Source organism: Oncorhynchus kisutch, linkage group LG17 (assembly GCF_002021735.2).
Source record: "Oncorhynchus kisutch isolate 150728-3 linkage group LG17, Okis_V2, whole genome shotgun sequence".
Lineage (NCBI taxonomy): Eukaryota > Metazoa > Chordata > Actinopteri > Salmoniformes > Salmonidae > Oncorhynchus > Oncorhynchus kisutch.
In genome coordinates this window covers 64,237,167-64,258,856 of record NC_034190.2, presented here as the reverse complement: position 1 = coordinate 64,258,856, position 21,690 = coordinate 64,237,167, and the positions used below count along the sequence as shown (strand labels likewise).

The 21,690-nt window shown below is 42.2% G+C and overlaps 2 protein-coding genes across 2 annotated transcripts in view; one reads left to right on the top strand and one right to left on the bottom strand.

The window, feature by feature from the left end:
- Window positions 1-5,903, top strand: part of LOC109908089 (histone deacetylase 7) — a 92,876-nt gene extending 86,973 nt beyond the window's left edge. Inside the window, exons 25-26 of the mRNA XM_031793320.1 lie at window positions 545-683; window positions 823-5,903. Coding sequence (XP_031649180.1) covers window positions 545-683; window positions 823-865 — 182 coding nt within the window. The 3' untranslated portion in view covers window positions 866-5,903. The remainder of the gene's footprint in view (window positions 1-544; window positions 684-822) is intronic.
- Window positions 5,786-13,469, bottom strand: twist3. The gene is made up of 4 exons (XM_031794353.1): window positions 13,332-13,469; window positions 10,951-11,045; window positions 8,747-10,878; window positions 5,786-6,780 (listed from the first exon to the last, which is right to left on the bottom strand). Exon 3 carries the CDS (start codon window positions 9,483-9,485, stop codon window positions 8,904-8,906), a length of 582 nt encoding a protein of 193 aa, XP_031650213.1. The 5' UTR covers window positions 9,486-10,878; window positions 10,951-11,045; window positions 13,332-13,469; the 3' UTR covers window positions 5,786-6,780; window positions 8,747-8,903.
- Window positions 13,470-21,690: the final 8,221 nt, after the last annotated feature.

The following is a 21,690-nucleotide window of genomic DNA, read 5'->3' as shown; positions in this document are numbered from 1 at the left end:
GTGAAGACTTACAGAAAACATTTGACCTCTGTCATTGCCAACAAAGGGTATATAACAAAGTATTGAGAAACTTTTGTTATTGACCAAATACTTATTTCGCACCATAATTTGCAAATAAATTCATAAAAAATCCTACAATGTGATTTTCTGGATTCTTTTTCCCTCATTTTGTCTGTCATAGTTGAAGTGTACCTATGATGAAAATTACAGGCCTCTCTCATCTTTTTAAATAGGAGAACTTGCACAATTGGTGGCTGACTAAATACTTTTTTGCCCCACTGTATATCCCTTTATTCTTGTCTGATCCTAATTATTGTAAAATGCAGAGACTTCCTGAGTACACACAATGATTTAATACAGTAGGCTACAAGGCTATTAATGATATTGATCTTTCACCATATGGACCCATGTGGTAGGAGGGACTAGCATTTATGTTAGTTGGACATCCAGACCTTCTGACTGCAGCCGAAGTGCCCACAGCTCTCATCCAAGTGTTTGTGCTTACTGGCTTTGGTTTAGGCAAATAAAGTTACCTGTTTTTCAGGTCAGTATTGGCAGTCCCTGAAGCTGTTCAGTAGCTCTGTGGGACTGTCCTACCTGGGTGCTCAGAGGAGAGACTGTGAGGAGACTGATGCTGTCAATGCTCTGGCCTCTCTGTCTGTGGGGGTCCTGACCAGCAGGAGGTATGACTTGACCACCAGTACCCAACACTCCTAAATATTCCCCACAATGTTCACAGTGAAGGGCAGACTCCTCTGTACAGTATGTTACAAATGTGATGCGTTATGTTTTTCCTAACCATCATCTCTGTGTTTCCCCCAGCCACCCAGACGAGCCTATGGAGCAAGATGAGGACTCCATGTAGAAGATGCTGACCTTTAACCTCACAGACCTCTCCTTCAGGACATCCCAATAGCCTCGGAGATCCTTCCCTGTCACACGACGAGGGGGAGGAGTGTAGATTGTGGATCTCTGCCTTAACCAGTGAGGCCCTAAAATCACACAGTGCCTCAAAGACCACCGTCCATTCTCCTCAGACTATATGCAGCGCACCTTAACACAGTGAAGAATGAACTCAACACAGTGGAACTCATGTAGCCTTCTGACACCACACCAAAGCCCTGTCAGTGTATATGTGAGATAAAAGATATTCTCATACAACTGATTATTAAACTAACTCTGTCCATGGTCAGCAATACAGAATCATTTGTATTGTGTGTATTCAGAAGGATACCAGCCCGGTGCCGTGATATTGACAACTTTTTGGCCTTTAAAATAAAAATTAAAAATGAAAGCACAGACATAATAGGTCTTACTGAGGCACTTATAGTAAAGCAATACTAGCACCAGGTCTGTGGGTGTCTCTTGTTGTGTCCGTGGGCAGAGCAGACACCAGTCAGTGGCTCTGAGGATGGCCCTGGAGAGAGAGAGAGACCGAGACCGGCTCGGTCAATCCTTGATGATGTCATTAATATTCAGTTTAACCACTAAAGAAGAAAATGAAGATGTGGTTTTATCTGTTTTTGCACTGTGCATTCCGTAATGTGAACCGTTGAAAATTCCAAACGCCGGGGGGGGGCTCTAGATTATTTAATTACCTGTTCAACTTTGAGGATTGGAAGATATTTTTCTCCTCTGAAATCCACTCACATTCTAAGAAGACTCATGCATGTATACACAAATTAGTATTTCTAAGTGCATTTGCAAAAACTTCCTGTTTGCTCTGATTGTATTCTGATTATTCCACTGCTGTTCTTAGACATGTCTCTATACATTGTTCACATGGACACATGTCTTTATACATTGTTCACTTGGACACATGTCTTTATACATTGTTCACTTGGACACATGTCTCTATACATGGTTCACATGGACACATGTCTCTATACATGGTTCACATGGACACATGTCTCTATACATGGTTCACATGGACACATGTCTCTATACATTGTTCACATGGACACATGTCTCTATACATTGTTCACATGGACACATGTCTTTATACATTGTTCACATGGACACATGTCTCTATACATGGTTCACATGGACACATGTCTCTATACATTGTTTGCATAGACACACACACACACACACACACACACACACAGTCAGAAATGCATTTCATTCGCACACGATTTCCCTTTATGTCTTACTGACATGATGAGGACCAAACTGAAATAAATAAACCAATTGATCTTATGAAGAGCTGAAGACCTACCACTGTTTGGGAGGAAATACAAAATGTATGTTCATTCCTACGGTAGTTACCATTGAGGGCTATTAGTAGTTTTATTATGCTAGTCAAATGCTCTAATGCACTTAATGGACATCTCCCAAAGAAATCTGTCTTAAATATGTCCGCAGTGTGACCGTATCACTGCAGTTGGACCAGTGAGGTTACTGTGTTAAGTTGATGTTTGTTTTTTCAGGACCACCATTTTGACCTGTAGACATGACTATTTTATTGTGTACATTCATTTCACAGTTCAGTTGCCTTGTTATTATCCACAAGCAGTTATATCAAGTAGAGCTCAATACGGTTGGTTATATCAAGTAGAGCTCAATACGGTTGGTTATATCAAGTAGAGCTCAATACGGTTGGTTATATCAAGTAGAGCTCAATACGGTTGGTTATATCAAGTAGAGCTCAATACGGTTGGTTATATCAAGTAGAGCCCAATACGGTTGGTTATATCAAGTAGAGCTCAATACGGTTGGTTATATCAAGTAGAGCTCAATACGGTTGGCTATATCAAGTAGAGCTCAATATGGTTGGCTATATCAAGTAGAGCTCAATACGGTTGGTTTGGTGTGTTATTCTATGTGAAAACCTTCTTTATGGACCATCCAACAGACTATTACTGTTAGCACTATGGAGATGTAGCTTTATGATGGTGTATACTTCTCCTATAGACCTTGTGGAGAGAGTCCATCTCCACTCGAATGTATGATACAGTACTTGACATCATGCTGATTATTAATTTTCAGATGTACTGTACCTATACACATCCACACTAAGCCTGCTCCAAACTGAAACTAGTTTGTGAGAATTCCTCAAGCCTATTTTGTGTGTTCATGAAATGACATCCAATGTAGATAGTTTTTGTTGTGAGTTGAAATGTTTTCCACATTCCACTTTTCACAGTTCCATTTTCTACATTCATTCTAGATGTTATGTAGTTTGTCTTAATGGGCATTTCATCTAGATTGCGCTCATTGTTGGAAGCTATTCGGTGAATGAAAAGAAACTGTCCACCATCAAATTCAGAAGACATATTTATGAAATGTGTTTTCACAAGATTCACAATATTATTTTGTATATGACCCCATACCTCTGGAGTGTGGCTGATTGTTTAAATGTATCATATGCTCTCTATTACTGCGTATTATTGTGTTTTCCATATTGAAGGAGTCATGTTCTTTTTTTATACAAAATCGAAGAGAGTGAGAGAGAGAGAGAGAGAGAGCATCCACTTCTGTCTAAAACAATATTTACAAGGCACCTTTTGAAAGGAACATGCTCTCTGTGCTGGTGCTCCGACTGGTGATACACATCAAGGTTGTCTTAACTAGACATTCTTCTCTAACCTCAGCTGCATCCTCACCCCTAGTTGGCATTGAGAGAGAGAGAATGGTAACCATGCTAACAAGTATTTTAGCCCTTTCCTCTTATACTCTGTACCAACCACTGTGGATAGCTATGTGTGTCTAGGAGACCATGTATGTGCAAGAAGGTCATAACTATTGCCAGTTTTCATTGTTCATTATTCATTATTCTTTGTATTAGCTATATGTTTTGTTTTCAAGACTCTGGGCAATGTTTGCCCATAAGGTCGCCTCAAAGACTTGTATAAAATTAAATAGAATCAGCCACCATCATTCAAACGCTCTTAGAACTGACAGTGACTGTGTTGTCTGTCTCTTAGAACTGACAGTGACTGTGTTGTCTGTCTCTTAGAACTGACAGTGACTGTTGTCTGTCTCTTAGAACTGACAGTGACTGTGTTGTCTGTCTCTTAGAACTGACAGTGACTGTGTTGTCTGTCTCTTAGAACTGACAGTGACTGTTGTCTGTCTCTTAGAACTGACAGTGACTGTGTTGTCTGTCTCTTAGAACTGACAGTGACTGTGTTGTCTGTCTCTTAGAACTGACAGTGACTGTGTTGTCTGTCTCTTAGAACTGACAGTGACTGTGTTGTCTGTCTCTTAGAACTGACAGTGACTGTGTTGTCTGTCTCTTAGAACTGACAGTGACTGTGTTGTCTGTCTCTTAGAACTGACAGTGACTGTTGTCTGTCTCTTAGAACTGACAGTGACTGTGTTGTCTGTCTCTTAGAACTGACAGTGACTGTGTTGTCTGTCTCTTAGAACTGACAGTGACTGTGTTGTCTGTCTCTTAGAACTGACAGTGACTGTGTTGTCTGTCTCTTAGAACTGACAGTGACTGTGTTGTCTGTCTCTTAGAACTGACAGTGACTGTGTTGTCAGTCTCTTAGAACTGACAGTGACTGTTGTCAGTCTCTTAGAACTGACAGTGACTGTGTTGTCAGTCTCTTAGAACTGACAGTGACTGTGTTGTCAGTCTCTTAGAACTGACAGTGACTGTGTTGTCTGTCTCTTAGAACTGACAGTGACTGTGTTGTCTGTCTCTTAGAACTGACAGTGACTGTGTTGTCTGTCTCTTAGAACTGACAGTGACTGTGTTGTCTGTCTCTTAGAACTGACAGTGACTGTGTTGTCTGTCTCTTAGAACTGACAGTGACTGTGTTGTCTGTCTCTTAGAACTGACAGTGACTGTGTTGTCTGTCTCTTAGAACTGACAGTGACTGTGTTGTCTGTCTCTTAGAAATGACAGTGACTGTGTTGTCTGTCTCTTAGAACTGACAGTGACTGTGTTGTCTGTCTCTTAGAACTGACAGTGACTGTGTTGTCAGTCTCTTAGAACTGACAGTGACTGTGTTGTCTGTCTCTTAGAACTGACAGTGACTGTGTTGTCTGTCTCTTAGAACTGACAGTGACTGTGTTGTCTGTCTCTTAGAACTGACAGTGACTGTGTTGTCTGTCTCTTAGAACTGACAGTGACTGTTGTCTGTCTCTTAGAACTGACAGTGACTGTGTTGTCAGTCTCTTAGAACTGACAGTGACTGTGTTGTCTGTCTCTTAGAACTGACAGTGACTGTGTTGTGTCTGTCTCTTAGAACTGACAGTGACTGTGTTGTGTCTGTCTCTTAGAACTGACAGTGACTGTGTTGTCTGTCTCTTAGAACTGACAGTGACTGTGTTGTCAGTCTCTTAGAACTGACAGTGACTGTGTTGTGACTGTCTCGTAGAACTGACAGTGACTGTTGTCTGTCTCTTAGAACTGACAGTGACTGTGTTGTCAGTCTCTTAGAACTGACAGTGACTGTGTTGTGACTGTCTCATAGAACTGACAGTGACTGTGTTGTGACTGTCTCGTAGTGCACCAGTGGGTATCTGTTGTCTATGAAGGGTTTAACTCTGTTAGAGTGTGTTGAATACTGTACATTAGCTCTCCTGTAAAGTTTTCCAGGGGTCTATGGGCCACACTCATTTTGTCTTAGTTGCCAGTGGGCCACTCCTCACCATTTCTTTTTATGTTGTCCTTTTTATGATCGACTTCTTGTCCTTTTTATGATCTACTTGCTAAAGTCACTGTAAATAGATACTCAAGACCAAAATGCATCACACATGTGCCTTGAATCATGTATTGGTAGCCTTCACTAACAAGTTTAGAATAACAAAAAATGACATTGAATCTTTTTTCATACTTTCATACTTTTATTTGACCTTGTTTGTTTCCTCCATATTTCCTATGTGTGTATAGAAAGAATGTCTATTTTGTACTGATTTTCTCTTAATTAAAATTGAAAATGTTGTGTGTGCACATGTGTAGGTGTGACATGTTTGATATACAGTGTACACTCTCATGGTCCATTAATGCATGTATCCACATGTGCTTCTGTGGTTGGGTATATCACAAGATTTCTTTCCAACCAATAAATATTTTAGAGGCCTTATTTTCCCCCAAAAGAACAACAGCTTTATGTGCAATTATACCTTAGTCTGCCAGAGCAGACTTCTTAACGAGGCGTATGTTCTAGAGCACTAATTAAGGCTGACAGGGTAACTCGTAGATAGATCCCAGGTTATTTCACACACAAACACAAAGAAGGATAATAGTCCAAGTATTTCATATGTATTTGATGTTTAGAAATGCCATTGTGTCATCGTCCATCTCCAAATATTGAAGGCTGATGGTGGACCATGCTGGTGTCGTCGCAGTACAGGGTTAAAGGTGAGACCGGTTATAAGATGAGACACACATTTTATTATATGGACAAGTAAATCACAAGGCATGTTTTATCCACATATCTACAATTGTAATACAAATACATTCTTTACAGCAACTGATTCCCTTTTAATCAAGAATGTTCTATTGTTTGTGACTACATGCATTCATACTAGAAAAGGAACATTCACATGACTTACATTTGTGTAAAAAACTGTTTCTAAGTCAAAGTTGCAATTTCCAGGTCATAAAATGCTATAGTTGTCTGTCTTCCAGGCCTGCTAGTAGCTCAAAATTGTTGCCCTGACGATTCGGTGTGCGCGCGAGGAAGCCGAGTCTCTACAGTACCTCTCCAGAGTGAGGGCAGGGCTGAGATCTGTGATTTAGTTGGTCCAGAGGTGTAAGTACAAACCAGTAATCAAAGGGATTGCAGACCAACGTGAAGGCTTCTCAATCGCCTTGGTCCTATGCTGGGGAGACACAAGATAGAAACATTCTGTAAGTGCTCAAACCTAATGCTAAATATGCTATTTCCTTTTGCTTTAAAGAAAACACATTCTTATTTCATGATGCCTAATAAAATCTCTGCACTTTAACAGTTAAACTGGTAATGGGCATAACTCCCTTCAGTATTAAAATGTTTACGTCCATTTTCCCTGGAGGTCAGGGCTGTGTGTTTTGTTGACCATGTCCTTGTAAAATGTGGTATTTTGATTAAATGCAACTGGATAATATCAATAAACATGCATATAAAGGCAATAGTAAACGCAATAAATATAAGTAAACGTCCAATCGAAAGCCAGAGTGTGGCAATAAGTTCAGCAACAAGAACAAAGCAGGCTAAAACACCAATGTATATTTGATCTCCATGAAAGACAGGGATAAACATTGACGCCTCCCTGACAGAATACAAATCTGTATTCATGTGGCACACACACACACACACACACACACACACACACACACATATTCCAAAGCAACCCCACAGAATTGCAGGGAGAACATGAGAAAGGTTAAGAAGACATTAGCTGGAGAATACTACAGGACACTAATGACAAAGGAGCAAATCATGTCTTCCTTCAGAATCAGCTTGCAGACACAACGGCCATCCCAGCAAACACAAACACTGAGGATGCATCACTCATATCTAACCGCCTATTCCTCCTATATTCATTTCACCTGGTATTCAAGAAAGGGTCAAAGGACATTTCACTTTCATTCGCCTCAAACACAATTTCTAGAGGACAGTGTTTGAGAATGTCACAGCAAATAACATGTCAATGTGTGCTAGGTTGTATGAACACACTGTGCTGACTGTAGTATGAACAAGACATCCCTCAGAAGCGTGGTAACGGTACCTCTTGTGAAGTGGGTAAAGCAGTGGTTTCAAATGGCAAATGTGTGGCCACTGGTGAAGGGAGGCACAGCCACTGATGAGGTGTCTGATAGCCATCTTTACCATGGAGATGTGGAGCTGGAAGAATCAATGGCACCTCTTTCATTTAACTTAGTGGTTTGTGGGAGTGCAGTAGACAGCCCTCGCTTCTCCTTTGATGGCTAACTGCTGCATGGTTTCTCAAAACCAGGTTCTTTTCTTCAGCCTCGTCAAGATCTATCTCATTTTCGTCCAAAAGGAAAGAATTTCAAAGGACGGTTTTACTACCAAAATAATCAAAAAGGGGACTTGGTTTGGGTGAAGGAAAGTGAAACTTGTAATGTTGCTTTTTTCACAATCATTTGGCTTCAAAGGCCGATTAATATTATTATTATTATCTAAAATGATGAGACTAGGTACAATGAGTTATGGCTGGCTGGGTAAAACTCTTTCTCTCTCTCTCTCTGGAGGAATTTATTCTTATGCATATCACATAAATATACAAATATATATATTTAAAAAAAAACATCAAGTCTATTACGAAGTTGTATATGATTACTTTGATGATTTCTTGTCCAAATACAATTTGTATATGTAGAGAAACTAGAATACAAGTAAGATTGTGTATGGTGTGATTTGTTAGCGTTCAAAGGCTATTTCTTACTAAATGTATGAAATAACAGAACAATGGCCTCCTATTAGGTCCATACTCATGATGATAATCATGGGCTACATTTAGCTACCATCGTATATCAATTTTCAGGACAAACTGATCTTGTAGAATAGTTACAGTATACCTTGTATGTAAAAACAGATTTGTGGGGACCTAAGATGTGCTGTTCTATGATCCTCCCTTGTGATTTACTTACTTGGCTTAGTTATTAGGTTTCATTCTGGCAAATGTCCAGCATTGCATTTGATACTAAATTAAAACACCAGGTTCATCTCTGATCACCTTCAGCAGATCTGTTGAATTACTACTTCTTTGCATGAAATATAAAACAGTGAGATTTTGTTTTGGAAAGATACTATTGAGTATGAATGGTTTGTATCGTGCATACCTGGTGTAGAGTGGTGGAGGAGTTAGATGGTGTGAGGATGAGGGTCAGAGAGCAGGGGTCAGAGGTCATGGGAGATTTGGTCCGGAGGGCGCAGCTGTGGGAGGGCGAGGGGGCAGGAGGGGAGGGCGAGAGGGTGTTAGAGAGGTAAGTGGGAGGGCTAGTGGGTAGCGGACATGGACCAGGCCCCCTCCATCCTCCACACTGAGAATGCATAGCTGAGTCTCTCGTGGGCTAGGTAGTTACAGCTGGCCAGCTTGGCGTCCATCTCATCACTCTGCAGGACTTGGTAGAGGAAGTCAATGTAGCGTGAGGCCAGCTTCAGGATCTGAATCTTGCTCAGCTTGTCTGACGGCAGCGTGGGGATGATCTTACGAAGCGAGGCAAAGGCATCATTCAGGGACTGCGTCCGTTGGCGCTCCCGTACATTGGCGACCACCCGCTGGTGCTGTGGGTCCTCCAGGGGCTGGCCTGGGATGGGGAGAGGAGACAGGGAGGGCTGGGGACTCTTCTTAGGCCTCTTGGGTCCTGATGGGATCAGACTGGGAGGCCCTCCTGTCGTTGACTTGTTGTCCTCTGTTGGCGATGAAATGTTGTCTTTCCTGGTGACCCTTTTGCGCCCGCCAGCCCCTGGTGTTGCCACCACCACAGGGCATTTGTTTGGAGCACAGTCTGGCTCCTCCTCGCTGGACACCACCCCTCCCTCAGGGTATTCACCACAGCTTGACGGATCCTCTCTCATGGCAGTCTATCTACCTAACCCTGTTTCTACAGCTACACTGTTTCTATCCCACTCCTCTGTTCTCTCATTCAGGGCCTCTAATGGGCTATGCCTCCTTTAGTTTCTCTGTTCTATGGCAAGCCTGTATATAGAAATACCAGAAGTGATCTGCCAGGTCTGCTAGCAATAGAAAGCAAATGGAAAAATAATCAATTCTCAGTATTGGAAATCCATATGTTGCCTACATCTAGACATGACAACAATTTAACAATACAATCTGCTCGCTACATTCAGAACGGCAGTTGCGTCCAGTATCCTAGCTCAATGTAAGACAGCAGCCAACCTGCATCTGGCTTTTTAAAGAAGAAAGAGGATGGAACTTGTAAGTTCCCACCCATCTGTTCCACAGATTGGTCCAGATGGGTTCTAAGGCACAGCCAGGCCAAGCATAACAGGAAGAGAATGCGTTTTGTGATTGGTAAGGGTAAAGGGATGAGGCGGAGACAAAGGCACGTGGGTTGACCAATCAGATGAGGATATTCTGCCGTTCTTTTTCGTATAAGTTGTCCAAGTTTATAGGTTCCAGATTTCTTCCAAAACAAGTAGCTCCCCTCCCCCATACCTCCTTTTCCCTTCTTAAAGTCTCCACAACTCAACACCATCATCAATTCCTTTGGATTTTGAAAGTAGGAACTAGACAATATTCTCCTCACATGATGTACTATAACTCCTCAGGACAGACCTTGTTAGTGTGCCCAGGTTTCTTAGAATAATTAGAGGCTTTGCATGAGGAAGAGAAAAAACACTCTTTAGTAGTTCTAGAGAGATAGATACTATAGAACTAGGCTGTCATTATCTTAACCTTTCATCGAACTGAATCGTCTGTACAGTTTCATTGCATTCAATTTCACAGTTCCATTGTTTTGTAAGTCAGAAAAAGCCTCAGAGACAGTGTGTTCAGATTCACTTTATTTTACTGGAGACCTGGCACAGTCTTCTGAGCGGTAGGCTAAAGGGGAAACTGGCATACCAGAGTAGCAGTGAAGTCTAATAGCAAAATTAGCTCAAGTAAAGGAAAGAATGAGAGGTTCTGAATCTAAGGGGTGCCTCTGGAAACATTTGTTTCATCCTCTGTGCCAGAACATGAACATACCCTTCAGTTCCACCACCATCACTCAGTTCTCAAACATTGCAGACATCCACAACACAAGAACAAAATCTATTGCTTGACTTTTGAGATTCGATTCGAATAGGCCTCAGTCCAAAACAGTTCCATGAATGCCCTCCAATGTAAAAGTGCACTGAATGCATCAGGGACGTTGGGTTGTGTTGCACTAGGGTACAATGTTTATATGTGGAATCACTTGAGTGCATTTAGTATGTGGTGTGGGTTATTCTCTGAAGAAATGTGGACCTGCGGAAAGAGACTTCATGTCAACATACTTACAGTACACAAACAAAATTCACCTACATCTGTTTTACCTACCAAGATTAAGTACGTGCCAAACTTTCCAGATAAAACACATGCCAGACTTCCACTGTCCGGTCCAGATGGGCAGTAAAGTTGGGGGAATCGGTGATCTGTTGATTTAAAATAATTATCTTGGTATAATCAGGAAACTGACCTGAATGAATACCCAACACTGGTCAGCGTATAGGCCTAGTAATACAAGCAACATTCCCTTTAAAGCTAGAACCCTTTATCTTTGGACATCAATAATGATATATACCCATTGATTCTTGAAAAAAAGAACTTATAAACGTCAACTGTCGTACCCCACCAGTACACCAAATATAAGATTGTTTACAAACAGTGGAGTAAAACAATGAAAATGTAAACAAACACTGTATAGCCTCAAAACATGGTTTTCATTTTGATATCCTGGATGGTCAATCCTATATATACAGTATATATACACTACCGTTCAAACGTTTGGGATCACTTAGAAATGTTCTTGTTTTTAAAAGAAAAGCTAATTTTTGGTCCTTTAAAATAACATCAAATTGATCTGAAATATAGTGTAGACATTTTTAATGTTGTAAATGACTATTGTAGTTGGAAACGGCTGATTTTCTTATGGAATATCTACATGGGTGTACAGAGGCCCATTATCAGCAACCATCACTCCTGTGTTCCACACGTTGTGTTAAAAACTAATCCAAGTTTATAATTTTTAAAGGCTAATTGATCATTAGAAAAGCCTTTTGCAAATATGTTAGGGTCTAGGCAGAGTTGCAAAGAAAAAGCCATATCTCAGACTGGCAAATAAAAAGAAAAGATTAAGATGGGCAAAAGAACACAAGACACTGGACAGAGGAACTCTGCCAAGAAGGCCAGCATCCCAGAGTTGCCTCTTCACCCGTTGACCGGTATTATTTAATGAAGCTGCCAGTTGAGGACTTGTGAGGCGTCTGTTTCTCAGGCTAGACACTCTAATGTACTTGTCCTTCTCAGTTGTGCACCGGGGCCTCCCACTCCTCTTTCTATTCTGGTTAGAACCAGTTTGTGCTGTTCTGTGAAGGGAATAGTACACAGCGTTGTACGAGATCTTCAGTTTCTTGGCAATTTCTCGTATGGAATAGCCTTCATTTCTCAGAACAAGAAGAGACTGATGAGTTTCAGAAGGATTTTCTTTGTTTCTGGCAATTTTGAGCCTGTAATCGAACCCACAAATGCTTATGCTCCAGTTACTCAACTAGTCTAAAGAAGGCCAGTTGTATTGCTTCTTTAATCATAACAACAGTTTTCAGCTGTGCTAACTTAATTGAGAAAGGGTTTCTAATGATCAATTAGCCTTTAGAATTATTTTTTTTTTAATTTAAACTTTATTTAACCAGGTAGGCCAGTTGAGAACAAGTTCTCATTTACAACTGCGACCAACTGCGAAAATGATAAACTTGGATTAGCTAGCACAACGTGCAATTGGAACACAGGAGTGATGGTTGCTGATAATGGGCCTCTGTACACCTATGTAGATATTCCCCCCAAAATGTGCAGTTTTCTGCTACAATAGTCATTTACAACATTAACAATGTCTACACTATATTTCTGATCAATTTGATGTTATTTTAAAGGACAAAAAATGAGCTTTTCTTTCAAAAACAAGGACATTTCTAAGTGACCCCAACATTTTTTGAACGGTAGTGTATATAAGTGATGGAATGTGTGGACATTATGGACAGTATGTGAATAGAATATATAGTATATTTAAAGAATACGTGGATAGAATAGTACATTTAAAGCAATAGTTGAATAGGATAGACTTGAGTAGAACACAGTATATACATATGAAATGGGTAGAACAGTATGTAAACATTATTGAAGTGACCAGTGTTCCATTATTAAAGTGACCAGTGTTCCATGTCTACGTACATACAGTATGGCAGCAGCCGACAAGGTGCAGAGATGAGTAACCATGTGGTTGCCGGCTAGTGACTATGTTCCGGCCAGGGTACTGGGTGTAGGCCGGCCAGAGATTGCTATTTAACAGTCTGATGGCCTTGAGAAATAAGCTGTTTTTCAGTCTCTCTGTCCCAGCTTTGATGCACCTGTGCTGACCTCGATACTTTTCTCCAGGCTCATCCCTTAGCTTTTTACCAAAACAGAGGTGGGGTGACGCTTTGTTATTGTTTCAATGAAAGACTAGCTTTAATTGGTACAATGGGGGGCATTGTTAGTGTGTCCTCATCAGAGTCATCGAGACGCCTGTGACTGATCAAACTATTTATACATTACAATTCCATTGAACACCCTCACCGTAAAAATAAATATCTCAGAGCTAACGGAATAATGGAAAATGGATATCAGGGTTGATATAAACACACATATACACAGCACATTTCCAAAGAGGGGCCAAGCGTACTCACAATACCCTGTGTTGTATGGAAAGCCCCCTGGAGATAGCCGACGTCTGGAAAAGGTAAGAAATCTCTGCCTTCTCCTGTTTGAACTGCACGCTCAAACGAGGACTTAGCCTAAATATTTCCACTGAGAGAGACGGCAGAATGTTATCACATGTGGAGGTTATATACACACCCTCACGCATATGCACAGACATACACACCTACATGCCCTTATACACACAGACACACACACCTACATGCCCTTATACACACAGACATACACACCTACCTGCCCTTATACACACAGACACACACATGCACCACATGAATAGACACACACGCATATACACACAAACATCCCTGTAACACAAACATGACTCCACATTCGGATATAGAGATGTGATGACAGCATATGGGTATACCTGAGACCTTCACTCAGTCAGAGAAACAGTAAATCATCTCCAGTTCAGATATAAAACGGAGGGGTGTATAAGAACTGAGACAGGTATCGTCTTCTGACTGGTTCTACCTTGCGTGCCACTATGTCATTGTCTCTGTAACATGGAGGAATGCCTGACAGAAAAAACAAGAAGAACCCAGTCTCAGAGTAGAAAAAGGGAATGAACGAAGGAGAGAGGCAGGGGAAAAAAAGTCTCCCCAAACAGAACCAGATGGAGGGTGTGGGGCGCTCTTTGATCTCCTCTACTCTGCCTGATTGATGTTGCACATTTCATTTCCTCGTCAGGGATGTGACATAATGTTTCGGCCACTATTTTCTCTTTTTTTACTAAGTTTTCTGCAGTGGTAACACACCAAACAATGAAAAGACTGACCATCGAAATCAAAAATGCTGGAAAAAGACAACTTGACTGGCAATATTTCTGAACCCTCCAGTTCTGGTGAATCTACTTGTATAATGAAGCAGTTCACAGCTAAACTGTCATAATAAGACACAGTGAAACTGCTGTGTGTGAGGGACCATGTCTGTTATAGCATGGCTGACATCCACCGGAATGTTCTATACTTTAGCTATGACCTCAGTCCACATCTATTCTAATTCAACGAGAGAAATGAGCAGTAGTAAAGCAGAGATCTCCAATGGTGTAACCCAAAGCTTTAATGATGACTGCAAACACACTGCTTTAATATCTCATTTCCCGACAGGTTATTTTGGACTCAGAATTGCTATTTAATAGATCTATTATACGGTGGTGAGTGAGTTATGACTCTACACAGGGGTTTTTCAATTATTCTTACAATATTTTGTGTGTGAAACATTGGCAGCCTTGAAGAAAAACTCCATTGCATGTTAAATTCGTATTATTTTCCCACATGCCAGATACTTTGAAATAACACTCAAACCAATCCCAAAGAATGGAAGCTAACATAGTGATGAATTGCACAAATTCCAACAGGGATACTTTCCCCTCCCTCCTGTCACACAGCCACCCTTCACCCCACTGCCCAAAGCTGTGGGACACCCCCACATCTGGCCTCCATTTCCTCCAGCGAAGAGACACTTCCTGTGGGCAGGGTTTGAGGGAGAAAGGGACTGCATGTCTAATGTTTGGATATGCTGAGGGTGCAGCAGGGGCAGAGGTGATATAGATTTGGACACAGTTCAGGGTCAGAGGGGTATCCACTAATGTTATGGTTAGAGCAGGATGTGCTTGGCCTGGATAAGAGACAGTTGCAGTAAAGAATATTACTGTCTCCAAGTTTCAAAATGTCAGTCTACCGTGACAGACAGTTATTGGTTGCAACTTTCTCCTAATACCTTAGTAAACGTAGAGCAGTGTTGTTTGATAGAAATACAGTAAGCCATCAAATGTAATACTGTGTAAATTAAACTGCTGTATAGTAAACAATATATACAGGTAGTAGGAATATTTAGGCATCTCAGACATTTTAGGGCCGTTCCAGAGACCTGTTTTAGAGTAAATCCATAAAAAGTGTCCTTCATATCTGACATTGCTTGAAAAGCGGTGGGATATTTGTTTTGAAGTTGGCTCTTGTAAACCCCCCCTCACCTTATGCTCGAAAAAGACTCATTACTGTTCCAAGATGGATAAAGTTTATAATCCCCCAAAATATGCTGGCCTACTGATTCTTTCTAAGGATTGACAAATGATAATTATCTCTCGCTCTCTACCCCCCTATCTCTCTGCTACTGTGATGGCACACTGTGGTATTTCACCCAATAGATATGGGAATTTATCAAAATTGGGTTTGTTTTCAAATTCATTGTGGCTCTGTGTAATCTGAGGGAAATATGTGTCTTTAATATGGTCCTACATTTGGCAGGATGTTAGGAAGTGCAGCTCAGTTTCCACCTCATTTTGTGGGCAGTGTGCACATAGCCTGTCTTCTCTTGAGAGCCAGGTCTGCCTACAGCGGCCTTTCTCAATAGCAAGGCTATGCACACTGAATCTCTACATAGTCAAAGCTTTCCTTAAGTTTGGGTCAGTCACAGTGGTCAGGTATTCTGCCACTGTCTACTCTCTGTTTAGGGTCAGTCACAGTGGTCAGGTATTCTGCCACTGTCTACTCTCTGTTTAGGGCCAGTCACAGTGGTCAGGTATTCTGCCACTGTCTACTCTCTGTTTAGGGCCAGTCACAGTGGTCAGGTATTCTGCCACTGTCTACTCTCTGTTTAGGGCCAGTCACAGTGGTCAGGTATTCTGCCACTGTCTACTCTCTGTTTAGGGCCAGTCACAGTGGTCAGGTATTCTGCCACTGTCTACTCTCTGTTTAGGGCCAGTCACAGTGGTCAGGTATTCTGCCACTGTCTACTCTCTGTTTAGGGTCAGTCACAGTGGTCAGGTATTCTGCCACTGTCTACTCTCTGTTTAGGGCCAGTCACAGTGGTCAGGTATTCTGCCACTGTCTACTCTCTGTTTAGGGCCAGTCACAGTGGTCAGGTATTCTGCCACTGTCTACTCTCTGTTTAGGGCCAGTCACAGTGGTCAGGTATTCTGCCACGGTCTACTCTCTGTTTAGGGTCAGTCACAGTGGTCAGGTATTCTGCCACTGTCTACTCTCTGTTTAGGGCCAGTCACAGTGGTCAGGTATTCTGCCACTGTCTACTCTCTGTTTAGGGCCAGTCACAGTGGTCAGGTATTCTGCCACTGTCTACTCTCTGTTTAGGGCCAGTCACAGTGGTCAGGTATTCTGCCACTGTCTACTCTCTGTTTAGGGCCAGTCACAGTGGTCAGGTATTCTGCCACTGTCTACTCTCTGTTTAGGGCCAGTCACAGTGGTCAGGTATTCTGCCACTGTCTACTCTCTGTTTAGGGCCAGTCACAGTGGTCAGGTATTCTGCCACTGTCTACTCTCTGTTTAGGGCCAGTCACAGTGGTCAGGTATTCTGCCACTGTCTACTCTCTGTTTAGGGCCAGTCACAGTGGTCAGGTATTCTGCCACTGTCTACTCTCTGTTTAGGGCCAGTCACAGTGGTCAGGTATTCTGCCACTGTCTACTCTCTGTTTAGGGCCAGTCACAGTGGTCAGGTATTCTGCCACTGTCTACTCTCTGTTTAGGGTCAGTCACAGTGGTCAGGTATTCTGCCACTGTCTACTCTCTGTTTAGGGCCAGTCACAGTGGTCAGGTATTCTGCCACTGTTTACTCTCTGTTTAGGGCCAGTCACAGTGGTCAGGTATTCTGCCACTGTCTACTCTCTGTTTAGGGCCAGTCACAGTGGTCAGGTATTCTGCCACTGTCTACTCTCTGTTTAGGGCCAGTCACAGTGGTCAGGTATTCTGCCACTGTCTACTCTCTGTTTAGGGCCAGTCACAGTGGTCAGGTATTCTGCCACTGTCTACTCTCTGTTTAGGGCCAGTCACAGTGGTCAGGTATTCTGCCACTGTCTACTCTCTGTTTAGGGCCAGTCACAGTGGTCAGGTATTCTGCCACTGTCTACTCTCTGTTTAGGGTCAGTCACAGTGGTCAGGTATTCTGCCACTGTCTACTCTCTGTTTAGGGCCAGTCACAGTGGTCAGGTATTCTGCCACTGTCTACTCTCTGTTTAGGGCCAGTCACAGTGGTCAGGTATTCTGCCACTGTCTACTCTCTGTTTAGGGCCAGTCACAGTGGTCAGGTATTCTGCCACTGTCTACTCTCTGTTTAGGGCCAGTCACAGTGGTCAGGTATTCTGCCACTGTCTACTCTCTGTTTAGGGCCAGTCACAGTGGTCAGGTATTCTGCCACTGTCTACTCTCTGTTTAGGGCCAGTCACAGTGGTCAGGTATTCTGCCACTGTCTACTCTCTGTTTAGGGTCAGTCACAGTGGTCAGGTATTCTGCCACTGTCTACTCTCTGTTTAGGGCCAGTCACAGTGGTCAGGTATTCTGCCACTGTCTACTCTCTGTTTAGGGCCAGTCACAGTGGTCAGGTATTCTGCCACTGTCTACTCTCTGTTTAGGGCCAGTCACAGTGGTCAGGTATTCTGCCACTGTCTACTCTCTGTTTAGGGCCAGTCACAGTGGTCAGGTATTCTGCCACTGTCTACTCTCTGTTTAGGGCCAGTCACAGTGGTCAGGTATTCTGCCACTGTCTACTCTCTGTTTAGGGCCAGTCACAGTGGTCAGGTATTCTGCCACTGTCTACTCTCTGTTTAGGGCCAGTCACAGTGGTCAGGTATTCTGCCACTGTCTACTCTCTGTTTAGGGCCAGTCACAGTGGTCAGGTATTCTGCCACTGTCTACTCTCTGTTTAGGGCCAGTCACAGTGGTCAGGTATTCTGCCACTGTCTACTCTCTGTTTAGGGCCAGTCACAGTGGTCAGGTATTCTGCCACTGTCTACTCTCTGTTTAGGGCCAGTCACAGTGGTCAGGTATTCTGCCACTGTCTACTCTCTGTTTAGGGCCAGTCACAGTGGTCAGGTATTCTGCCACTGTCTACTCTCTGTTTAGGGCCAGTCACAGTGGTCAGGTATTCTGCCACTGTCTACTCTCTGTTTAGGGCCAAATAGCATTCTAGTTTTATATGGTTTTTTTGTTAATTCTTTCCATTGTGTCAAGTAATTATCTTTCTGTTTTCTCATAATTTGGTTGGGTTTACTGTAATTGTGTTGCTGTCCTGGGGCTCTGTGGGGTCTGTTTGTGTTTTTGAACAGAGCACCAGGACCAGCTTGCTTAGGGGACTCTTCTCCAGATTCATCTCTCTGTAGGTGACGGCTTTGTTATGGAAGGTTTGGGAATCACTTCCTTTTAGGTGGATGTAGAATTGAACGGCTCTTTTCTGGATTTTGATAATTAGCGGGTATCTGCCTACTTCTGCTCTGCATGCATTATTTGGTGTTACGATGTAAACGTGGGATATTCTTGCAAAATTCTGCATGCAGAGTCTCAATTTGGTGTTTGTCCCATTTTGTGAATTCTTGGTTGGTGAGCGGACCCCAGACCTCACAACCATGAAGGGCAATGGGTTCTATAACTGATTCAAGTATTTTTAGCCAGATCCTAATTGGTATGTCGAATTTGATGTTTTTATGTTTTTTATGTCCTTTTGATGGCATAGAAGACCCTTCTTGCCTTGTCTGTCTGTCTCTCCCTCGTTGTCTGATTGAAAATTGCTACAGTATTTTGGAGAAAAGGGTGCAATGAAATGAATAAAAAAGTGGTGCCACTTCAAAGCCCAGCATATTACCAGGAGTTTAAAGTTACCTATGGTGCCAGAGTAGTTTTAATATTCCCTGGGAAATGGCACACGCCCTCGCAAGTCAGGCTCTGCCTCTAACAGTAACCAATCTGCCTCTTAATAACTAAATGGCAATTTATGAATTACAACTCAAATCTCTGCCATAATAGCACCAAATTATTCTCTCCAAATGCACTGTAGCACAGCAAAGTCAAGTCCCAGTCCAACTCTCCAGCAGAGGATGCCAAAGGCACTATAATAGTGAATTAGTAGTGGATACCTAGTGGCCTGGAATGTTTTTGGGGTACTCTCCCTGACATAGGCCACCTGTGTGCTCTCTGATGGTGTCAAGTTACCTCGATATTACTAAAGGTGTCCCTCAGGGGTCGATTTTGGGACCTGTCCTCTTTACTATTTATGTAAATAATATTGGTTTATCTGCAAAAACCTGTAACATTAATCTGTATGCAGATGACTCTGTTATGTATGGAATTTCCCAACGTCTGACCAGGCTACGTTGGAGCTGTAATCTGATTTTGTCGCCTTGCAGAAAGTCCTTGTTGATTTAAATTGGTACTTAATGCAGGAAAAACTACATGTATGCTGTTTTCTAATTCTCATAGAAATATTTTAGATGGCTTTCACATTTATGCATTGGATGGTTCTTTCATTGAGCAGGTTCCCACCTATAAATATCTGGGCTTTTGGATTTGAGATTGAAGCTGAGATTTAAAGTAGGCTTCTTTTATAGAAATAGATCATGCATCTCCCTAAACAGCAGGAAGCAGATTGTACAGTCAGATTTCCTGGCAGTTCTTGACTATGGTGACACCATGTATCGGAATTCAGCAGTCACTACTAATAAACATTCGGATGCCATCTACCATAGGTTTAATATCACTGCATCCTGTATCAAAAGGATGTCTGGTCCTTATTGAAGTCCCGTAGATCACTTCATTACCCCCTTGCTGTTTACAAATCTCTACTACACAAGATTCCAACCTACCTCACATCACTGTTAGCATTTTAAAATATGAGATACCAAACCCTTCACAGGTCTCAAGGTTCACAACTTTCGAGGTTCCACTAGTATATATTTTTTGAATAGCCTACCAAACTCCCTACATCTTGACACTCTGGTGCCTCTTGGCCAGTTTAATACTTTAATGTTGAATGAATTTAATGAGAGTCACAACTGTTTGGATTGAATGTAAATAATTGTACTTGTGGTGTTTGAAGTTGTAAGTGTTGATTCTGTAATTTGTAGTTTACTTTATTTTGAATGTGTTGTATTATTGTCCTCGGGTCACCATTGTAAATGAGACCCTGGTCTCAATGGGTTCTCCTGAATAAATACAAGTTAAATGTCAACATCCAAGATACAATTAATTGCATGAAAACTACAGTATGTTTATTATTTAGCGTTACATAACACTTTAAAGGTTGAATTTAGATTTTAATCTGCAATATTCCATGATATATGGTTGGGTTCAATTCCTGTTACATTCCTGTCAATTCAGGAAGTACACTGAAATTCTTCAAATTCTTGGAATTTGGTTAACTTTCTGAATTGACTAGAATTGAAATAGAATTGACCCGAACCCTGTTGTCTTCCGACAGGTGGCGTCACTCCTACGCAACGCTCGTCTCTCAATCAGTGCAGGCGGAATCGTCGCACGATCTAATGTAAGACAATGTCCCAACTCTGCTCTGTCTGTTGTTTGTTATCTAGGCCATATGTTTTAGTCATGCTGTATGATCACAGGAGGGCCACCTGGCAAGCCCCTGCTGGACTTTTGGAGCTTTTTTGACTTCCCCTGTTTTGTCCTGGAAGACACATTCCAGCATTTAAAAAAATAATAATCCTGTTGAAAAACAATACCCCACGTATAAATACAAACATGTACAAACACTTACGGGTAAAAATATGTGTTTTGAGCAAAATAGTGTTTTTCACTGAGTTGGTCTGAGTAGGCCATTCACGGAGTTGGTCTGAGTAGGCCATTCATGGAGTTGGTCTGAGTAGGCCATTCACGGAGTTGGTCTCAGTAGGCCATTCACGGAGTTGGTCTGAGTAGGCCATTCACGGAGTTGGTCTGAGTAGGCCATTCACGGAGTTGGTCTGAGTAGGCCATTCACGGAGTTGGTCTGAGTAGGCCATTCACGGAGTTGGTCTCAGTAGGCCATTCACGGAGTTGGTCTGAGTAGGCCATTCACGGAGTTGGTCTGAGTAGGCCATTCACGGAGTTGGTCTCAGTAGGCCATTCACTGAGTTGGTCTGAGTAGGCCATTCACGGAGTTGGTCTGAGTAGGCCATTCACGGAGTTGGTCTGAGTAGGCCATTCACGGAGTTGGTCTGAGTAGGCCATTCACGGAGTTGGTCTGAGTAGGCCATTCACGGAGTTGGTCTGAGTAGGCCATTCAAGGAGTTGGTCTGAGTAGGCCATTCAAGGAGTTGGTCTGATGGTGCCTTCTGATGTCATCCCCCCCCCCCCTTGCTTGAGGAACAATAAAGGAGCGATAGAGATGTGCCTTTTGTTAATTAAATCACATGATAAATGAGCTGAAAAGGAGACTGAAGTAGGACTTTAAGCCTGCATTGAATTCTGTGTTTGCTTGTTTTTAGTTGTCCTAAATAAACTAAACCAAAAAAATAGAGACCTCTTCTTATCCGCTGTTGACCTGGCTTAAAACTTGTAATTTTCCACCACTTCGGTAAAAACACAAAACAAAACACAAATTGGA